This window comes from Drosophila eugracilis, unplaced genomic scaffold (assembly GCF_018153835.1).
Source record: "Drosophila eugracilis isolate 14026-0451.02 unplaced genomic scaffold, ASM1815383v1 contig_764, whole genome shotgun sequence".
NCBI classification, from domain to species: domain Eukaryota; kingdom Metazoa; phylum Arthropoda; class Insecta; order Diptera; family Drosophilidae; genus Drosophila; species Drosophila eugracilis.
Genome location: NW_024573661.1, coordinates 54360 through 74872, shown reverse-complemented (window position 1 = coordinate 74872; position 20513 = coordinate 54360). Strand labels below are relative to the sequence as shown.

General features: G+C 42.3%; 8 protein-coding genes across 10 annotated transcripts; 3 read left to right on the top strand and 5 right to left on the bottom strand.

The window, feature by feature from the left end:
- Positions 1 to 308: 308 nt before the first annotated feature.
- Positions 309 to 2246, bottom strand: LOC108106980 (U1 small nuclear ribonucleoprotein 70 kDa). 2 transcript variants are annotated; one of them, XM_017214315.2, is made up of 2 exons: positions 2085 to 2246; positions 309 to 2005 (listed from the first exon to the last, which is right to left on the bottom strand). In XM_017214315.2, the coding sequence occupies exon 2, from the start codon at positions 1960 to 1962 to the stop codon at positions 613 to 615; it is 1350 nt and encodes a 449-aa protein (XP_017069804.1). In that variant the 5' UTR covers positions 1963 to 2005; positions 2085 to 2246; the 3' UTR covers positions 309 to 612. The 2 variants fall into 2 exon arrangements, with proteins under 2 accessions (XP_017069804.1, XP_017069805.1); XM_017214316.2 differs by having other exon boundaries at positions 309 to 2000.
- A 265-nt stretch (positions 2247 to 2511) lies between these two features.
- Positions 2512 to 3489, top strand: LOC108106835. The gene has a single exon (XM_017214072.2). The coding sequence runs from the start codon at positions 2624 to 2626 to the stop codon at positions 3359 to 3361; it is 738 nt and encodes a 245-aa protein (XP_017069561.2). The 5' UTR covers positions 2512 to 2623; the 3' UTR covers positions 3362 to 3489.
- Positions 3490 to 4996: 1507 nt separating this feature from the next.
- Positions 4997 to 16955, top strand: LOC108106926 (protein cup). Its single transcript, XM_017214185.2, is given in 7 exon segments — positions 4997 to 5635; positions 6431 to 6526; positions 6528 to 7289; positions 10286 to 10834; positions 10901 to 11648; positions 11781 to 12551; positions 16852 to 16955. Coding segments are annotated over 7 exon segments (3444 nt in total). The 5' UTR covers positions 4997 to 5131; the 3' UTR covers positions 16866 to 16955.
- Positions 7813 to 9609, bottom strand: LOC108106932 (probable galactose-1-phosphate uridylyltransferase). Its single transcript, XM_017214197.2, has 4 exons — positions 9320 to 9609; positions 8901 to 9070; positions 8632 to 8837; positions 7813 to 8558 (listed from the first exon to the last, which is right to left on the bottom strand). The coding sequence occupies exons 1-4, from the start codon at positions 9336 to 9338 to the stop codon at positions 7901 to 7903; spliced, it is 1053 nt and encodes a 350-aa protein (XP_017069686.1). The 5' UTR covers positions 9339 to 9609; the 3' UTR covers positions 7813 to 7900.
- On the bottom strand, positions 14166 to 15745 carry LOC108106931 (serine protease inhibitor 27A). Its single transcript, XM_017214196.2, is given in 3 exon segments — positions 14166 to 14927; positions 14929 to 15396; positions 15398 to 15745. Coding segments are annotated over 3 exon segments (1332 nt in total). The 5' UTR covers positions 15554 to 15745; the 3' UTR covers positions 14166 to 14219.
- Positions 16508 to 17311, top strand: LOC108106934. 2 transcript variants are annotated; one of them, XM_017214199.2, is made up of 2 exons: positions 16508 to 16785; positions 16852 to 17311. In XM_017214199.2, the coding sequence occupies exon 2, from the start codon at positions 16852 to 16854 to the stop codon at positions 17074 to 17076; it is 225 nt and encodes a 74-aa protein (XP_017069688.2). In that variant the 5' UTR covers positions 16508 to 16785; the 3' UTR covers positions 17077 to 17311. The 2 variants fall into 2 exon arrangements, with proteins under 2 accessions (XP_017069688.2, XP_041675495.1); XM_041819561.1 differs by having other exon boundaries at positions 16537 to 16553.
- Positions 17251 to 19393, bottom strand: LOC108106930 (protein cortex). The gene is made up of 6 exons (XM_017214195.2): positions 19162 to 19393; positions 18975 to 19103; positions 18503 to 18917; positions 18067 to 18438; positions 17691 to 17840; positions 17251 to 17633 (listed from the first exon to the last, which is right to left on the bottom strand). The coding sequence occupies exons 1-6, from the start codon at positions 19306 to 19308 to the stop codon at positions 17371 to 17373; spliced, it is 1476 nt and encodes a 491-aa protein (XP_017069684.2). The 5' UTR covers positions 19309 to 19393; the 3' UTR covers positions 17251 to 17370.
- A 170-nt stretch (positions 19394 to 19563) lies between these two features.
- Positions 19564 to 20437, bottom strand: LOC108106933 (non-structural maintenance of chromosomes element 1 homolog). Its single transcript, XM_017214198.2, has one exon. The coding sequence runs from the start codon at positions 20359 to 20361 to the stop codon at positions 19645 to 19647; it is 717 nt and encodes a 238-aa protein (XP_017069687.2). The 5' UTR covers positions 20362 to 20437; the 3' UTR covers positions 19564 to 19644.
- Positions 20438 to 20513: the final 76 nt, after the last annotated feature.

Sequence of the window (20513 nt, the reverse complement as noted above, 5' to 3'; positions counted from 1 at the left end):
GCTACGAATTCTTGTGGAACTAATTTCCATTTTCGGATTTCTGTTCGATTAAATATACTTATGCTTTTGCTTTCACAATAGTCAGTCAGATTTTCAATTAATTGAAAACTGCAAAAAAACAGAGAAAATAAAAGGCACGGGTTAGTGCAAGGGTTTGTGTTGAAGTTGCGTTTGTTGAGCTTAAGTTTAGTGAGTAAGAAAATCCCAGGAACCACCATGGGATACCATATTCGCCTCCGAAACGATTCCAGTTCCTGACTCTCCGTATTCCCTTTAACCCCCTTACCAAAGGTGGGGAAACAAACACGTGTAGGGCTAGCTTTATTTTACTTACTTTTCTTTCATATTCATTTGTTAAGAATTACTTATAAGTTTAAATGATTTAAGCTACGCACATATTAGTGGATTCTGCGTTTTGCGGTCTGTTGTTTTGCTTGGGGCCTATTCAAGCTAAACCTTAAAATTTTCTGTGTAAAATGGAACCGTGGATTGTTATGATTAGTCTCTCCAGGATTGCTGTGCCTCAAGTCGAATGAATAAATAGTTGCGACCAACAGAAGGCTGATTTCTAGAATTATTAACCTCGAAAGATTGCTCCAAGACCCTCTCACTTTACTGACGCCACCAGCTCTGGTCGGTGGAGCTCTGTTGGCCATTATCAGGATTGGGATTTTGATTGGCATTGCCACGTCCCAAAATAGGCGGCGGCGGCACACTGAACATATTGTGATGGGATGTTGGAGGAGGCCGGTACTTCTCCTCGTTCTCGTCGTCGACCTCACGCTTAATGGCCGCGTTCTGGTAGTCAAATGTGGGATAGCCATCGTCAATGGGCTCTTCCTTGATTTTGATGACGTCCATGTCGCGGAAGTCGGGCTTGCGCTCCTTGACATCGCCGCCAGCTCCGGCGCCACGTTCACGATCTCTACGCTCTCGCTTTCGATCGCGTCGCTCCCTGGAGGATTCCCGCTCGCGCGATTTAGAGCGCTTCTTTTTCTTCTCGCGCTCCCGATCGCGATCTCGCTCACGCTCCCTGTCGCGCCGATCCCTGCGGTCGAACTCGTCGTACCGCTCCCGGCTTCCCGCTCGCCGTTTTCTGCGCTCACGGGATCGGCTGCGCGAGCGACCGCTATTGGCCACAGCGCCACGTCCACGATCTCGTTCCCGTTCGCGGCGTTCCCTGGAGCGTGAACGTCGCCGCTCTGCACCGAAACCGCGTCCAGACCGGGCATCGAGTCCATTGGAGCCTCCACCGCGTCCGGGACCCTCGCGATCCTCACGCTCTCGCTCTAGCCGGTACCTCTCGCGCTCCCGTTCATTGTCCTCTCGGCCGGAATGCTTGATGTTGACATCGTTGCCACCGCGACGCGTTCCGCCTAGACCGCCGCCCAAGCGTCGGGGCAGCCAACCCTTGACAGTGCGAGCCCGCTCAACGTCTACTAGAACGCGCTTGCTGTCGATCTTCTTACCATCGGCGTGCTTGTAGGCGGCGTGCATGTCCCGCTCGTGCTCGTACTCGATGAAGGCGTAGCCTTTGGGTTTACCTGACTCCTGGTCGTGGATCAGGACGATTTTCTTTATGGGTCCGTAAAACTCAAACTCCCGCCTCAATTTGGATTCGGATGTGTCGTAGTTTATGCGGGCAATGAAGAGCGTGCGAAACGGGTCCTCCGTGGCGTTCTTGATCTCGGTGGGATCCCACAACGCTATCTCCCTCTCCAGCTTGTAGGCAACCTGCTCAGCTTTCTCGCGCCGGCGCCGTTCTAGTCGCTCCTGACGCGTCTCCACCGTTTTCGGAAGCGGTGTGTCCTTGGGGTCCTCAAAGTCGGCCATAAACTTAGCCACTCCCAGGTAGCCGCGGGATTTCTTCTCATGGGGCAATTTGTCCACAGGCGGCATAAACGGTATAGGTTCCCTGGCCGCGAAAAGCGCCAGCAGATTCGGCGGCAGATATTGGGTCATTTTGGGGTCTTTTTGTGTATTACCTTTTCCTAAAGATCCTGGTCTGCGAAAAATGGTCAAATTGAGGTTAGGTTTTGATTTGTTTACCCCGCAACGCTCTAGAATCGCTTGATGGAGCTTACCTTAGGCATCCATCCGCTTAGCAAGAACAAAACTCGGCACTCCGACTAAGTACCACCTATATATTTAATTACAAACAGATTTTTTTCAATTTTTCTCCAGTTTTTCGCCTTGCTTGTATTGCTAATGTGACCATCGCACGGCCTAAGAATTAAGCGGCCGAACTGTCCAGATATACTGAGTTGAAAGGAAGAAAATACGGAAAAAATACCAATAGAAAGGTAAGTGGCTTGGATATTCAACAAGGGTATTACAAATACAAATTACCGTTTTTATTTTTATTACACATTCAGTTTAACAATGTTTTTAATGTTTTCATTGTTCTTTTGCTTCTTTATTAATTTTGTAAAGCTTTTATAAAAAGCAAGCTATGAGTTTAACGCAGGTTACGATTTGAATAGATCAGGTTCATTATTCTAAAGTCTCGAGTCAGTTAGGTCGAACAAACTTCATTTTGGTTTAAAATTTTAATACTCAACATTTTCAAGTGGTTTTTATCTCCAAATTATTTGCAAAAAGCGTTTTAATAAATAACAATAACATGGATTCCTCGGCCTGCAGCAATTCTATTTCTAGCAGTCTAGCAGATGGGAATAGCGGCACCGGTTCAGAAATGAGTGGCTCAAACGGAGAGGGAAGCGAGAGGGATGTTTGCCAAATAGATTGTTGCGACCAAGAGGACGATACGCGTCCACCATATGTTAGGGTGATGCCGGAGGACAGGCGCTACGGAGTAGTCGTCACAAATGATGAGGATCCCTGCGATTGTGATTTCAACTGCTTTCTAATCTTCTTGGTCGAGCGGTTCGAGCAATCCGACGAAGTGGGGTCTCTCGCTTTTAGCGAGTGTACCTCTATAGAGCCATTCGGTTGCAACCTTCTTATAGTCTGCAGAGACGATTGTACTAAGGATTGGATTATTCGGGAAACTCGAACCGTATGTCCTCCATTCAAGTGCACCACCTTTATTAGGCACTTTGAACTGGTGAGGGTCTCCTTTGTGATCCCCATGGTAGTCCATAAGCGCCTGTGCAGGATTTTTAACATTTTTGAGAGACAGAACGCTGGCCTGGGCACTGGGAAGTGGTGCGTTGTGGGAAATTCTGAATTGGATCCAGACAGTGAAGACTATCATTCGAAAGTGGTTTATGAAGGAGCACAAAACATTGAAATAACGTGCTACATTGACGAAGATAGCGCTGAATATATCAAGAAAAGGTGTTCCATGATCCGCTTCCTTGTCTGGCACCTATTTGTTGATTTTTGCCCTAAAAAGTGAAAAGTGTAAACCGTCCCGAGTGATCACAAATCGAAATTTTGCGTGTATATTTTGTATATGTATTTATTCGTATAAAAAGTTTAATTTTTATAAAAGGCGAATAATAATAAATTCATATTTTGCATAAATCATTTTGTTTTATTGATATTTAATTTAACAAGATACCTACAAATTTAGGGCTCGACTAGTGCCATTTTCTTCATGTTTTAAACTGACGGTGATGACGTTGCCCTCGAGAGGATTTTTAACCTATATTTTGTATTGCGAAATGTTGTGTTGTGGAATATTTTTTTTAACGATAAGAACGTCAAGATTAAGCTGCAAAGTAAAGACTACTACATATAGCATTGATGAAATAGAATTTGAAGGTAATAAGGGATATTTCGGATTTTTTTCAAATTTAGAGTGTACAATCATCATTAAAGTTCTGCCAAACTAAACCATTTAGCTTATTTCGTGCAGCCGAAGACTTTAATTTTTATTGCGGCTAAATTAAGAAAAACATACCTATTTAAAAGCTAAAAATCAACTTAAACTCAACTCTTGAATCGGATAGGTGTCAATATGTTTGGGGACGACCAAATACCGAGCTGGAGAAGGAACACTTAAAAGACACGGTTAAGCTTTTTGGGGTTCAGGTCATGTTTGGTAACCTAGTGTTTCTTGATGGACTCATGGATGCAAAACTGTACTTGGAGCACCTGAAAAAAAATTTCTTCAAAGTGCCAATAGTCTTGGTATCCGCGATCGCTTTCCGTTTAACCAGGTCAGGGAACCGATTAATTCAGCAGGCAGGGCTTTTTAGGCTATCTGAAATTGTCCAAATGTTTTGATTACAACAGCCCAATCACCGGACTTAAATTTCAAAGAGAATTTCTAAAAATTGGACCAGGCTATTCGTAAGATTTCCATTAAAAACAAGCTATGTAAAAGGTTGCTATTGGAAGAATGGCAAAAAAAAAACCGTATTTAATCCACTAGAAATATGGTTTTTTCAATGGAAACTCTTTATTAGGCTTCCCAGAAGCATACAAAGGGACACACAACAAATTTAAATACAAATTACTATTTTTATGTTTCCCTAAATGAAAAGTATGGAATAGGCTGCGGCATAAGAAAGAACACAAAATGTTTTAGATATGTAACTTTTTTGTTTTTGTTTGATGTTGATTTTAAGCCATTAAATAAATTCCCAAAATATAGCGTTTAATTTTTTGAGTTATCTTTCTTAGTTTACCCGCAGTAACAATTTGAATTTTCGCTTTTCGGGCTGCACGAAACAAGATGCGACCCACTGAAATATGATATGCTGTCATATATTTTTCAGTCACTTTGAAGATTTCTAAAGTTTTTTATATCCGTAACGTCTGAAGTAATAGGGTATATCTTCTTAAAGATGTTTAAATTTTAAATCCTCAAAAAAAAAATAGGGATCTACCAAATGCCGAGAAAAGCTATTTAGTCAAGGTAATAAAAAAAATGGCTAGATTAGCCATACTGCTCATATTTTGGTACATTTTCTTTTTAACGAGCCTATCAACACTGGACATCATCGTGTCTTCTCTCTTCTAACATTCCTTATGGTATTCTTTCGGTATTTTCCTGTATTCCTGTCCTGCTTACTCACCGAACCGAAGTCAAATAACGGATCTTATGATCAAACTTTTGTTAAACGTGATTTCGTTCTTCTTTTGCATAGTTTGAATATTCAACCCAACCAGAAGTGTTCGTTTTAAATTTTTAATCAAAAAAACTTGAATTAACGTGAGTATGGACCCATTAAATGAAGAGGCGACCGAATTAAGCGGCCACTTATGCCGCGAAAGCGCAATGCAAATGGCTGAAGCTGGGCAAGAAAATGGCGCTGGCGCCCTAAAAATTACAACGAGTGCGGGTGCACCAGATCAGGCCCCACGACACCAGCTCTCGGTTCCCGCCGAGGATCAACAGGATGAGGTGCTCACGCCTGCTGAGAAGTCCAAGTTTGAGTACCCTCCCCCTCCGCCGCCCCCGACTCCCGTTCAGGCACCGACGGTGGCCAAGCCTACCGCTCTGATGGCTAATCTGGAGCACGACGACGACGAGACCAACTCTGAGAAGTGGGAGGATCCCTGCGCGCCTCCCGTCCCTCCCCCGCTTCCGGCCCATGCATTTCTGTCCACGGGCCTGGGCTACCTAAAACTGCCCGCCTTTAAGCTGAAGGACGCGCTGGAAAAGGCCATTACAAAGCTGGAGGCCAACAAGCGGATGCAAAGGGAAAAGGCCAGTCCCGAAGTGAGTTGCCATTGAATATTTAAATGAAATAAACTGTATTTTTCTCGGCAATTTTAGGTTATGAAAAAAATTTCGATAATGCGCCTTTAATTTTGTAACATATGTAGGTCACCCGGATTAATTATTGCATTTCCTCTATTGGCTAGCCCCTTAGAAAATATAAATTAAAAATTGGAAACTTTTTTTGAATTACTCTCAGCTTAACGTTGCAATCCCAATTACGTCTAAATTGATTTATTTTTCAAGAGTCTTGCCTGGATCGGCTATGTAATTCAGCTGCTTGATAGGAATAAAATATAAGAAAAAGAGCCAGCCAGTTTTTGAAATTAGTTATAATTTAAACAATCTATTTATCAAACCAGTTGACAATGAAACTGGCCAGATTTCTTTAAACATCAAGGTAAAATACATATCTATAATTTTTTTTGTAACAATAACATTCCGATATTAACTTTTTGTTTAAAAACTAATATAGAAATATAAATATCAGTTAGTAGGCTTTAAATAAGAATAGTTATTAAATCAAATTAATTATTTTTGCACTTGAGTATATGGATAACAATTTAACTTATTTTGCCCCATTCAAAATTAATTTTCTTACTTACCCTCAAAACATCCATACAAACATATTATTATAACCTGAGCAGTTGTGATAAATATGTCACCAACAAATTTATTTATTGCATTGTCGACAATTCATCGTCACAGTAGACATTATTTTTTCAAAGTATATAGACAGGTTCTTATACAGACATTATGACACTTTTTAAATGTTGTTTTTATTTTGGTAAACAGTCTTCTCGTTCCATGAAAAACAAAAAAGTGGAGGCCATGGAAATGTTACCTAGGCGTTCGAGCACGGATACAATAATCGAGCAGCCTAGGAGAGCCCTCCGAGTCCAAGGCTGTCATGTTGCACCCGATGATCAAAAAGCCAGCTGTGATTGTAGAGCTGGAGAGGCATTTTAAAATAGTTCAACTGCTTGCCAAGCGGAATCGAATCCTTTCAGCCATTTCCCGGGAAGCAATTCCGATGCATGGGTCCTTGAAACAGACGCACGAGGACGAAGGCTTGGCGCTCCAAGTGCTTTCGGCACGGGCATCTACGCCCTACACCCAGCCCACCAGTATGTTGTCCTGCACGGCCGTTAGCTGTGATCTGGAGAACGAATCTCCAAAAAAGCAACTCATTAACAAGGACAACATGCTGGATCAACAGTCTTGTCAGTTGCAGCAGAAACGTCCTCTTAGCACGGGTTCGCACAAGCCAGGAAATCTGCGGGCTCCAAAGGCGGTTCGCGCTACTAACACTCCAATGGTCAGTAGCAAGCCGGTCAAAAACTATACGCGCTCCCACCTGCTGGATATTCGCAGCGGCATGTTAAATGCTCTTATGCATAGGTCGAAGGAAAGTTTTGTCATGCCCCGCATCGCCACATGCGATGACATTGAGTTGGAGGGTCGGCTTCGCCGCATGAATCTCTGGCGCACCTCGGACGGCACAAGGTTCCGGACTCGCTCCAGCACCAACAACTCCAATATGAACAACAATGAGTGTATGCCGGCATTCTACAAAAACAAAAACAAGCCGCAGTTAATCAGTGATGAGTCTATCATCCAGAGCCAACCGCCTCAGCCACAAACAGAGTTCCAGGTGAGCAACTTATTGTCCCTATTTACGTAGATTTCATTCCTATTTAAATTAAGTGAGTCTAGTCTAGTCAAGTTTGATATCTGGTCTTATAGAGTTTCTTGAGTTTTGGACTTTTCCGATTTAGAATTGAAAAAGAAAGCAACAATATGTGCTATTTCTTATATTTTATTGGTTCACTATATAATTTGAATATGTTTAAATTAAAAAAAACCTGAACTAATATCTTAGGACTAAATGTAGCTAAAGTTTTTTCACAAACTTGTATTTTTTTTTATTTTTAAACGGTTCATTAGGCGAAGTATTGTTTTGACTCATACTGTGCATTAGGTAACACAAAGTCGCACTATTCCACAGCTTATCTGATAAATCAATGATTGCAATGAATGACCTCCAGGGGTCGTTGCCAATCATGCTGATCATTTTCCCGACCCTCCCTCCAGTCGAATCACTATTGTAAAACTAGCAAGAGATTGCAAGTAAATGATTACTACAGTCGATCTTTACAAACACTAACTTCCCAACGTATTTGACTAATCAGTTTTATTAAATTGTATACCAATTCCCAACATCTTAACAGCTGGCGGTGATTTTGTAAGTTAGCTTAAACGAAATCACTTCTCCAGGTAATGGCATTTTCCGTCCACTTCCCGTAACCTTTGGGCCGCCTGCTCGGGAGTTAAATCACGTTGCGCCATGGCCAGCAGCTCAAATCCCACCATGAACTTGCGCACTGTGGCCGATCGCAGCAGCGGCGGATAGTATATAGCGTGAAGAGTCCAGTGGGCACTGGATGCGTGGGCATGTTCCGGACCAGTCGGTGCCCCGTGCCAGCCCATCGAGTAGGGAAACGAACACTGGAATAGGTTGTCATACTTTGTGGTCAACTCCTTAATAGTCACCGCCAGGTTCTTTCGCTGTTCCAGTGTCAGATCATTAATCCGCTTATTGTTGTTGCGCGAGATAAGCATAGTTTCAAAGGGCCAAGTGGCCCAAAAGGGTACAACCACCAGCCAGTCGGCATTTTCGATTACGATCCGCTCCTGGCGCTGCAGCTCCCGCTCTACATAGTCTGCCAGCATCGGTCGCTCATGGGTGGCGTAGTACGCACGGAGACGTTCCTGTTTCAGTTGTGGCTCCGTGGGCAGAAACGAACACGACCAGATCTGACAATGCGGATGCGGATTGGAGCAGCCCATAGCAGCTCCTTTGTTCTCAAATATCTGCACCCAGGCATACTTGGCACTCAGCTCGTTGAATTGACTGATCCACCTAGATAGGCATTGAGATAAAATTGGGTTTATCACTGGCATTTTCTGATATAAGCCATAAATCCTTAACTTACTCGTCGATAACAACGACAATTTCCGCTGCACTCATCGTGGGCAACGTGAGATTCGATTTGGGGTGGAAGCACATCACTCGGCAGTTGCCACGGGCGGGTGCTATCTGGAACAGGGGATCATCGCTGTTGGGAGGAACGGGCACTACCTCCACCAGGGCCGGAAAGTCATTTTCGAACACATAGGTGCTGTCGTAGGCAGGAGTTTCCTAGTCATTGTATATATGTATGATAGATCATTGCAAAAGACAACACAACTTATTAACACATACGATTCCATTGGGTCGGGTAACTCCAGGACAAAGGGGATTGGTGGGATCGAATTCGGGAAGTTCGTTCTTCTGTGGGTTCTCCTGTTGACCCGACCAAGGGCGCTGTGTTCGATGTGGGCACACTAGGACCCATTGTCCGGTCAATGGATTAAATCTTCGATGAGGGTGTTCTGTGGAATGCGATTCATTTATTGTTATTGTCAGCTTTAAATATATTAAATATGTATATTCTCAAATAAGATTATATTAAGTTAGGATTTAACGAACACTAAATACTAAATACTGAAAAAGTATTTAACTTTTACGTTTTATAAAAAATATTAATAAGTAAATCTAATTGTCTAGTCCTAAACTATATTGCTGCCACAGCTTCGTGGCTTTATTTTTTCTGTCCTTTTCGAGCTGACCGCTCCACCTACCACTGGCAACAAACTGCATCGTGTCTGGCGGCTCGTATCACTGCGATCGAATTATGATTACTGTTTACAGTAATGGTCGCTGCTCCGCTTACGACCAAATTCACGGGACAAGCGCAATGTCAACCTGCCGCGTTGCGATTACGGCTGCTATTGCTATTCCTATTCTGATTCTTATTCCAATTCCAAATCCAGTACTTGTGTTTGTAATGACGAGCGCGCGTTTTCCCTTGCATTCAGCTCTGTTCGCTCAGCTCCCGCTCTTTTGCTCTCGCTCGCCGGCGGCCGTTTAGTTTAGCACGCATTCTGCCTTTTTGTAGAACTGTTTTTATAAGCTTTATCTCTCCCACTCACTCCGGCCATGCTGATATGGCTGGGTTATTTATGTGAGCTTCTATTTGTGTGTGCGTACTACTGAAGCTAGCCCTTAGAGATGTGAATTAGTCGATAATATGCCCATAAAGGTGGAAGTTTCAAAGCTTTCATATGTATAATATTTTAAGAATTTTTTATGGAATAGAATGGACTTACTGAATCTATTGTTTTGTTTGCCAATCTTTTTCTCCTTCCTTTTTGTCTGTTCTTTGCCTAACTTTATTATGTCATATGTACATAGATCCGACAATTAATAGCGGTAATATTTATTGAGATTCTGTGATCTTAGTTTTAATAGTAACCGTGTATTTCTTACCTTAAATAAGATAAAGACTAGATTTATTTAGGGTTTTAAAAAAAAATTTGTTTATCTTGAACTTTTAACCTAGGCTTAGTTAAAGGGAAATAAGTTAAGATGAAATTTTAAATTAAAATTAATAAAAATATAAAATAAAACAGTCAAAGTAACAAAAAATAATTTAATATCTGATTGTATTAGAATATGTCAATATTAAGAATAACAATTCATTATCAAAGACAGTTGTTAACCCCTCATCTATTGTTTTAATTATGCATTTGATTACATTATTTTAGGATCCTGCAATTGTAAACCAAAGACGCATTGGAAGCGGTCGTTTTAATCATTCCAAGTGGGGCTACAATGAAGGCGAATACTTTTCGTACCACAGTGGCAAACACCAGACGGAAGAGGTAAATTCGAAACACCAGAACAACGGCAACATGACGGTCCTGCAGTTTTTCGACAACGGGGAGATCAGTAGCCAGCCGCAAGGGCGACCTAACACTCCTGTAATGGGGATGTCTAATAATCGCTCCGAGAACGACACGTTGCAGTCGAATGAGTCCAGTGAAGATCTGAGCCGCGCCAACGAGAACTATGTGAAGCGTGTTATGTCCGGGTTCCTGGTTGTGTCAAAACCTAAGTCTAGGGACTCAGAAGATCGGCACCACCGGCGGTACAGGAACCAGAATGAAGAGCCGGAGTGGTTCAGCTGTGGTCCCACCTCAAGGTTGGATACCATTGAGTTATGTGGTTTCGACGAGGACGAGGAGAAAATGTTAAAGGAGGCAAACAAACACCATGGAGTTGACGAAATAGAGAGGGAACTACCGAAGCATAAGGTAAGTGTGGAGTAAATTCGATTTGTAACTCAATCCAAAAAAATACTTCAACATTTCTGTCTTCAGATGGAACAAAATAAGTACAAATGGACTCATTCGGAGCCTGTGGGTCGCAATAAATTCATGGCAAAGCAGGATACAAATAATAACCAGAATGTGGAGAACATGAACAAGGTACAAGCCACGGATCATCAACTGCCAAAGGATGAAAAACGTTCTGGTAGTGCCCGATCGTTTCAGTTTGACAAATTTAATCCAAGCCAACAGAATTATGAGAATAGTAATTATGTAAATTACCAGCAACAGCCGCAAACACAGCCTCAGCAAATGCAGCAGCAAACAAATCCGAATTCAAACAATTCTAAATTCATGTCATTCTTTGCGCGGGAGAGGAACACTTCATCGTCTTCGCTGAACGAGTTTTTCAAGCAGGCCATGAACCAGGGTCATGGCAATAATCCGGAGCAGCCGAAGGCGCCAAGCCTTATTAGCCAAATGCCGTCGGTTGAGCAGCTGGAGGCCAAATGGCGTCGAAACTCACTGACAACTGCTAGCGAGCCTGCAAACAAACAGTCTGATAACTTCCAAAAGCTTATTGGGTCACTATCTGCGGCCAAGCAACAACCGCCAGCGGTGGGCTACGATGCCATTTCTAACTTCATTATGCAGCAACAACAGTATCAACAGCAACAACAGAAGCAGCACGTTATCATACAGCAGCAGCAACAACAAACTGCTTTTTTGGCGGGTCTGCAGCTAAAGGCTATCCTCGGACGGGCCGACACACAATTGCTCCTTCTGCGTCTGACTAAAGGTAACTATTTGTAATTTTTCTGTTCAATAAAAGGCATTTCTTCATTCTTGAAGAGTATCTTTTGTAGGCTTTAAATTAAGTTGTTTAAGATCAAGAACTATTTCTATTAAAAAGTTGTCGTCTTACTTTTAGGGGAAATATCCAAGCACGGACTATTGGTACAGTTGGCCAACCCACGCTTGTCAGAGATGGATCGTGAAGCCATCACTGCTGTGCTGCAGTTCACCAACACTCAGCAGCAGCAACAGCAGCATAAACAGCAGTTGGATATGCTATCAAGCACGGTTATTGCCAGCCAGCTGCAGAATCTTCACAATTTAGCTATTGTGCAGCAGACACTGGCCGCTAGACAACAGCCACAGGTGAATCCACAGGCACAGTTACCGCAGCAACTATCTCAGGAAGATTTGCAAGCCCATGCCAATGTAATAATGCGAAATGCTGTGATGAAGCGCAAAATGGAGGAGCAGACCTCTAAATTAATAAATGGGGGTGGCAAACATCAGATACAGCAGCCTCAACTAAGCCGTGGTCAGCAACGTCATGGTCGATCGGATGTCACCTCAAATGCTCTTCTCCAGGCCTTGATCTCTGGCAGTGGAAACAATCATGCTACTGTACCTTTAATGGTTGGACAGCAGCACCAATCGAACACGAACAATCGTCGTCCGATTGCAGATACCCACTTACGGTTCTCTGAGAACCAAAATTTCCAAACTTTTGAGTCCAACCAACCGCACTTTTCAACGCAATATAAGCAAAACCATCAACAGTCACAGCAACAACATCCTCAGCAGCCGCAACATCATATGCGCCATCAGAATAACTCGGGCGGCGGTACCAGTTTCAGCAAGTCTCAAATGCAGGCTCAACCATCTATTGCAATGTTGCCCAATGGGGGAGGTAAGTCACTATATAATTGAATTTATAAGTCCTATTAATAGCTTGGATTTTATGAGTACGATTTGGGGATAGATAAGAGGAATGTTAAAAGAAAAGTGGCTTCAAATAATCTTGTAATAAGTTATTAATCTTTAAACTTGTATCTATCTCAATAGAACACCTTAATAGAACACCTGGTCTTATGCACTTTGTAAGCTGGACCCAAATTATAAAAGAGGAAAACTGAACAAATTATTTGCGAAAATTTTAAAAACATAACTTACAAGTTATAATATTTAAGGCAATATTAAATAAGTCTTTACGGCCCCCTTTTCTTGGATTTATCTCCTGTCTGAGTCAGACAGTCATTTCTCAGTCTCATTTCTCGAAAGCAGAGCAAATATTCACTTTAATGAGCACTTTCACGTATTATTTATAAACTGGTTTTCATGATTGCAAACATTGCACACTTTGTTATCACGTCACCGATACGTTCGAACACGTCTCGAAGCTTAAAGCCTGTTCATATCGACAATTGAACGGGTCTTCAAGGATGTGCTGGGTGTAATATCGCGTCAGAAAGATAAAATAGGTCGAATATATGTATAGGGAAAACATTAAAAACAATAACCATTTCAAATTCACAACAGTTTTTTTTATTTAATGGGTTATCTTTTTGTATACTTAAATACTTAATTGCTGCCCATAGCCAAAAATAAATAAGAATAGTTTTTTTAATGCTTAAAATCATATTTTCATCACTTATATTTTTCTCTATTGCAATTTATTCGAATTTTTTGTTTTTTAATATTAAGAATTTTGATTCTTTAATTTGGGTTCATATTAATCCTATATTACTAAAAAACAAATATCTCTCAAACTTAATAGTGTTGCTACCAATAAGAATAGGAATGGCTTTAATTAGAAAAACAAGATATTATACATTAAATTAGAAGACTTAAAAACTTTACCAAATATAAATTCCCGAAGTCCCCGTCTCTGAGCATAAGTTCCTTCCTTGTTTGTGCAAAACATCAGCAATCAGAATTTTTTTAATTTGCCAAACAAACTTCAGATTTTCCACCCAAACAACATCTCAGTCCCCTGACTCATGGGTTCTATTTGACGCTGACTATGTGCGCAAGCGGTTACCCATCGATCTCCCCATTGGATATTGCCAATGTTACGTACGTGGGACATTCCCAGAGTCAGAAGGTATTTGCATCTAGCTTGATTGCGGGCTTTTGCTTTAAATTGTTCAAGGTACGCCTGAGGCGAGAAATAAAATATAAAAACAAACTTTAAATGACAGACTGGAAGTGCTGCTTTATCAGCAATTGGAATGTAGCTAAGATGGGATCCAAATGGGTGAGGAGAGATTTTGTTGTTGCGGATGGGCACCAAACGAGGGTAAAGAGCACGTCTCAGGCTTCTGATATGGAAAATATTACCGTTTTACTGGCAATATATTGAGAAGAAGAAAGAAGGCTTTGAAAATTTTTACAAGATTTTTTAAATATTTGTGATCAAAACAGAACTCCCACAAACCTAATTTAATTCTGATAAGTGGTACAAAATATAAAATCCCTGCTTTGCACTATCTTTTGTTGCCGGATAGAAAAGTGGACCATCGACTCGGATTTGTTTGTATTTTTATTGCATATTTAAAGATAAAACCGTCTGAGTGGCTTAGTTAGTGGGAGTGTGTACTTTTCCGGCAAACAGTATGTTCCCAGTGGACTCCTCCTCGATAAAGAATACAAACGGCCGGTTCACGTTAAATTCCTCGATGGTGGTGCTACCGCCGAACTTGTTCTCGATTTCCACGACTGTTGCAGCGTAGGCCTCGGTTCCCTTCTCGTTGACAATAATTCCGGCCTTCTGCAAAATGTTGGAGACCTTAACCTTGCCGGCGACATCGGCTCCGCGGGTTAGTCCCGGTAGTGAAGCACTATCCTCGAAGATTTCACGCACGCCCAGGCTGCGCAGTGTCTCCTTGAGGTTCTGCTGGTAGTCAAAGTGAAACTTAGGCAGCGTCACCTTCACTTTCACTTCGTCCATGGCCCACTGGGCGCCCTTGAGCTCGTCGTTTTCTAGGTTGTGGACCAATTCCTGGATGCCATTTAAATCATAAGGCAGCAGCACAAACATGGAGTTCTTGCCCTTATAAGGTAGACGCAGGATTTGTGCCTTCAGCTTCTCTGAGTTGGTGTAGTAGAAGTAATCGGTCTGCTCCATGTACTCCGCCTGCGAGTTGTCTTCTTTGCTGCGGAAAAACGGACCTCGGAATGTGTTGGCGAACTGCCGGCGCCACAGACCATTGAAGTATATAAGATTAGTCAGCAGCATCACGCTGCTACGCACGTTGTCTGGAGCCACTAATTGTCGAAGTCTGCCCTTGTGTGATGTTGGCGGCCCAGGCATTGATGGCATCAGCAGCCGCCTCCGGATTGGTGAAGTCCAGGGCTTCCACTTCGCTGTCGTAAAAATGTTTAAGAGTCGCCGTGAATTTTTGCTGGGTCTCGATAAAGCTATCGGTAAAAAGCTTGGTGCGCACGCTGAGCGTCTCATGGAGCTGGTTCTCCTTTTTGAAAGAGTTTAGGGTCTTGCGGTAGAATTCCCGGACGTTGTTTTGCGATCGGATGTCCGTCTGTGTGTTGGCCAGCTCCACTTGTGTCTGGGTTCCTGCTCCGGCAGCCTCAGCCAGTAGGGCCAGGACCAATTTAACGGAAAACGGTGAGATGATTACGTTCTTAGCGGCCGTCTCGTTTTGGAGCACCGTTTTGAGTAGGTGCCACGAGAAGGGATCGTGCGAATCACTCCTGAAGGGCACAAAGGTGTCTATGTCGTCGTAGGCACCTGCTACCCCCTGTGGGCAGAGACGAAGCTCCACCGGGCAGCTTATCCGTGCGGGTTTCAAATACGCCCTGAGGCGTCGTCGTTGTCGGTATGGAGTTTCCATTGCCGGTGGAAAACGCACTTAAGAGCAGCGACAACAGCAACACTGCCAAATTTCCGCCCATCTTTATCGTCTGTGTTATCCCCTGCTTCTATGTCTCGATCTTCTTCTGGCGTCTGCCTTCCGCTTCTTATTCGCAGCAAAACAACTGTTAAATGCGGGGTTCGGTGGGGGCGAGAGGCGAGGTAGCGCCGGGGAACGAGCGATAACCGTTTGACGCGGCGTTCCAACTGAGAGTGACTGGAGGTCTGAGCGCACTGGCCATTTTAAAAACCAGCTTCAAGCCGCTCCCGCCTTCCCTCTATTGCTGATGCGCTGCTCGCGTCGCTGTTGACTTTGGTGTCGGTGTGGTTGCGCGTGTTTGGTTTTTGTTGGGACTCCCAAAGTGAAGATGGACGGTATACGTCATTATCTGGGGGAGTAATATTAATGGATAAACGAGAAAACTACTCATGTTTTTAATTTTTTAAGCAGTTTTAAGTGAATAATATTGGAACGACAAACATTTCTGCCTACTTCCCTCTTGTCATATAATGAACCTCTAATTTTGTATTTTATATGCCATTTTCGAAAATGCAACAGTAGTTAATAGGTTAAACATTAATTTTTTACTGGTGTAAATTTAAGAATAATTTATTTAAAATGAATAAGGAAATGCCTCTAAAAACTATTAATCAATTTCATACGTACATATATATCTTATAGATTTTAAAAAAATCATATAGATGATCAGTATTTCCGCTTGTATTCGTTTTTCGCCATTTGTGTTTAATACTAGAATTTAATTAAATGAGTTTGCCCATCTTATGAAAAAGGGAGTTAGCAAATGTCTTTTCTAAAATGTCACAGTTTCTTTAAGTTCCCTGGCAGAACCCCACACCAATAACATCAATAAGTTGACTTAAAAAAGATAAGTAGTATTAAAAAATTTGAATTTCTTATAAGTTAAGTCTGCTAGGAATCATCTGGCAACTCTGATATAAAGCAAAAAACAGTGTTGGTAACCGATAGATAACAGCTGTTCTAAACTCAAATATCATGGTGCGTTGATGTAACAGCAGCCGGTAACGAAAACTTGTGCATTTAATGTGAAATAGTAAATAAACAGCCCAATTACGCACGTGCCATGCAAATTCGTCGTCCGAGAGGTGTCACAGTTCCGCAATTGATGGTGGTCACAGCCATTGGGGTGTTGGGCGGTATTTACATTTGGCAGCCACTGATTTTGAAGTACAAGAACGATAAGAAAACTGAGAGTGGCGCAGCAGGAGCAACTGAGACTAGTGGGACCACAAAGTTGGAAAATATTTAACTATTCTTCGTATCCTAGATTAAACCATTTTAATCTCTTCTCACTAATAGATGAGTTTCATTAACGGCTTCAAACGATTCGCCACAACGACTGTCGGTCTGATGGCCATTGGCATCGGATCCACCGTCCTTGTATACACCACTCATCGTATTGTCATCAAACCCCATCTTCTGCAGAAACGTCGCCTAGAAGCCGAGGCATGTGCGGAGTATCTTTTCCAGCAGGAGGGGCAATCCCAGATAGCTCAATCAAGACCCAAGCAGAGCGAATATTAAACGAAGGATGCCAGCGATTCTATGAAAATCTTTATTACAAACCTCTAGCCTAGTGATTAGTTACTAAATTTCAATGCTGTAACCATGTTGAACAATGGAATTTTACTTTCATACCTTCAGTTTGGATGGAGAGGCCCATTTTCTTATGTTCATTTTAGAGTAAAACAACACAACTAAGTTAAATCTAATGGAATTTTTATGGAAGGAATATGAATTGAATAAATAATGAAAAGCACAATTGGATTAAATTAAAGACTAACCATAATAACATGAAAATATATTTTAAATATGAAATCACCGAATTGCTTTGTATAGGCTCAAGGAGCTATTCTTATCCTTAACCTTCTGCTCCTGTTTTCCGAGTATAGCCTTACGCTTGTGGGTGGGGAAAAAGTTCCACAACGAAAAGGTGTCATCTAGGCCGCTGGTAGCAATGCTCGTTCCATCCGGATTCCACATGAGGAACAAAGTGCCGCGATCCTGATGAGTCAACAAGTCTACAACGCGGTTTAAAGAGGCTAGCACCAGAATTTCGCACATAGCAAAGTCCGAATCGTCTGTCAAAAGTAACTTATTTTTAAGCGATGATATGAACATTTTAGAAAAGTCTATACCCAGCCGAATAATGTTGACCAGCAACTCGCCAGTAATCTTGCTAAATGTGATGGTCTTTATAATTATCCTGTCGTCTCTGCGCTTGTAAGAAGCCATACATTGCCTCCGCGGTATGTTGAAAATAAAAATAGTGGCGGGACTCCGCTCCGCTGCAGAGAAAAGTCGTTACATACATATGTATTTGTATTAATAATTTGGATTATTTTTTTTGTATCCAGTTCATAATAATTAAAATTTGTAACAGTTTATAACAAAACTTCCAATTATAAATAAATATTTCTTTATCATATTGATCATATTGATACTGGAATCATTTTAAATATGGACATAAACATTTCTGTTAATTTTACAAACATATGGCTGCTACAGACTTACCAAGAGCCAAGTCCTCACCGGTCCAGGGATGCCAGTCAAAACATGTTGATTTGCCATCTAGCGCAAGCATGCGAAGCTTATTCGTAGCATCAAAGATGCAAATTTGGCCATCCGTATCGCTGGATGCAATATACTTTCGGGTTGGTGAGAACTTGATTTTGTTTACCTTTTTTAGGTGCTCGTTTATTTGCATCACAGTCCTTAATTTGGGCATGTTCAGCACGACGATCACTCCGCACTGGGTGCCGCAAATGAGCTCCTTGCCATCGTGGGACCATTCAATGCAACTCACGCAGCCCACGGACTTGACGAACAACTTGCGATAGGAGACCAAAAACTCCATTGGTGACCTCACCTCCCAGAGGTCCAAGACTGCAATAAAATAGGAGGGCAAGCTGTTGTTGGTGTAATTATCCAGAGGAGAATGTTTCTATACCTGGATAGTTCCTATCCATGCATCCGATGGCTAGATACTTCCCATCTGGAGAGTACTTAAGGGAAGTCGGCGACTCGACGCTAAAGACCATGGTGCTCTCGTCCAAGTTGCGCCACAGCATAATGTCCTGGCCAGAGGACATAGCCACCATTCCACTTGACGACCAGTCCATTAAGTTGTAGTCAATAGGGCTGTTGATACCGGGCATTTCATGTGTGGCGTTCTGAATGGCATAGGGTCGGGCCCGGGGACAGCATGGCCAATCCGAGTCCGCGGAGTCATTTTCCACCACCCTTGATTGGGTTGCTTGCTGACGGCTAAAATAAAGCAGACGATTCTCCCGAATCCCAAAGGTCCGGTTAATGTTGGCTTTAAAGCTGCTCTGACGCCAATAGCTGGCTGTCAATGTCTCACCCTAAAAATGTTATCAAATATGGGATTTCAAATATCAAGTCAGAAGACATGGTCTCACCGTGAGTATATCCCGTTCCTCCCGTATGCCAATATACTTTAGGTTGAGTTCCAGATTCGCTCGGTCAAACCGATTGGGTATAAACCTTTCCCCCAAATAGGAAACTTCTTGATTCTTACTTGTATCACTCTGCTTGGATTAGAAAATGGGTTTAGGTCATCAAATGAGGTGAGGGCCGTTATATCACCTTGTAGGACGTCTCCTGTTTCCAATTTTTGCGGCGCCACCTTTTAAAAGGCGTCAGAGACTTTTTGTCAAGCTTAGAATTTTTATTTGGACTGTCGCACACACTCATCTCAGCAAAAATTAAAGTAGTACTGTTTTGATGCGCCATTTTAAACTTTCATTGGATAGAGATCGACGTTACTTGGCTTCAAAAGCGTTATTACAGTAATGTGGACAGTGAAGATTGGGTAAGACGAACCTAACAAAATTGAATGTTTAGATAGATTTTCGGTGAAAAAACTAGAATTCTTATAAGTTTCTCATTACTTTAAAATTAACAATTTAAATATAAAAAAACACAAATAGCATTTTGCAAACAATTTTTGGGAAAAAAAATATTAACGGCTACATACATATGTAGTTAAATTTGTAAACTAAGCCAGGCGTCACTTTATTTATATATGGTTCAACTCTAAAACTATACTATAGTTATGAAAAATTGTATTTAACCAGATAAACTAGTGGAACGTCTTAATGGCGTTGTCCACAGATTGCCGCAAGATGGGCAAATATCGCGACGTTGTAGGTATGTGTGGATACACTCGCGGTGGAACTGAATGTGGCAGGATCCACAGCGGATATCCCACAGCACCAAACATTTGCAGAGCATGCAGTTCTTGATGTGGTCACCGTGATTGGACCCCAAATAGAAACTTAGTTCAACGAGACTGCGAGGGCCCAAGTAGATTCTCTCGTCCAGCTCCATAAAATAGCCCATTTGGGTCCACTTTTGAAGTAGTTCCTGCATTCGACTTTTTTTCACGGGCTTCGCAGACGACTGCAGGAAGTTCTCGTTGTATGCTGCATTCCAGGGAATGTGGCAGTCCTCCTCGGATGCGATCTTGTCCAGCAGTTTGGAGAAGTACTGGCATTCCTCGGCAGAAAGCCCGGTGTTGGCCACACTATCGGGTGTGGCGTCAGTCTTGGCGTACACCAGGTATTCCTCGGCCTTAATCGGATATTTAATGAAGACAAGCGATACACCCAATTCGCTGATGGTGTCGTTTATTTCGCTAACGAAGGCCTTGACGGCCTCCTTGCTTGAGGGTTTTGGAACCTTGTGGTTGGCGCACAATGGGGTCAGGATTTTGTCTATTAGCTCGTAGCTCAGGAAGCTATGGTTCTTGCAGGCGCGTAGAAAGCCGCGCTTGACCACATCCATGTCGAAAAAGAGGAATTCCCAAACCGAATCTACCAGTCCAAGAAGCGCGCCGTCACAGTGTGCCCACAGCTGTATGATGTATAATACCTTCATTTATGTATATAATTCGGGCACACTTCGGCGCAATATTTTTGAAAAACATTTATTTTAGT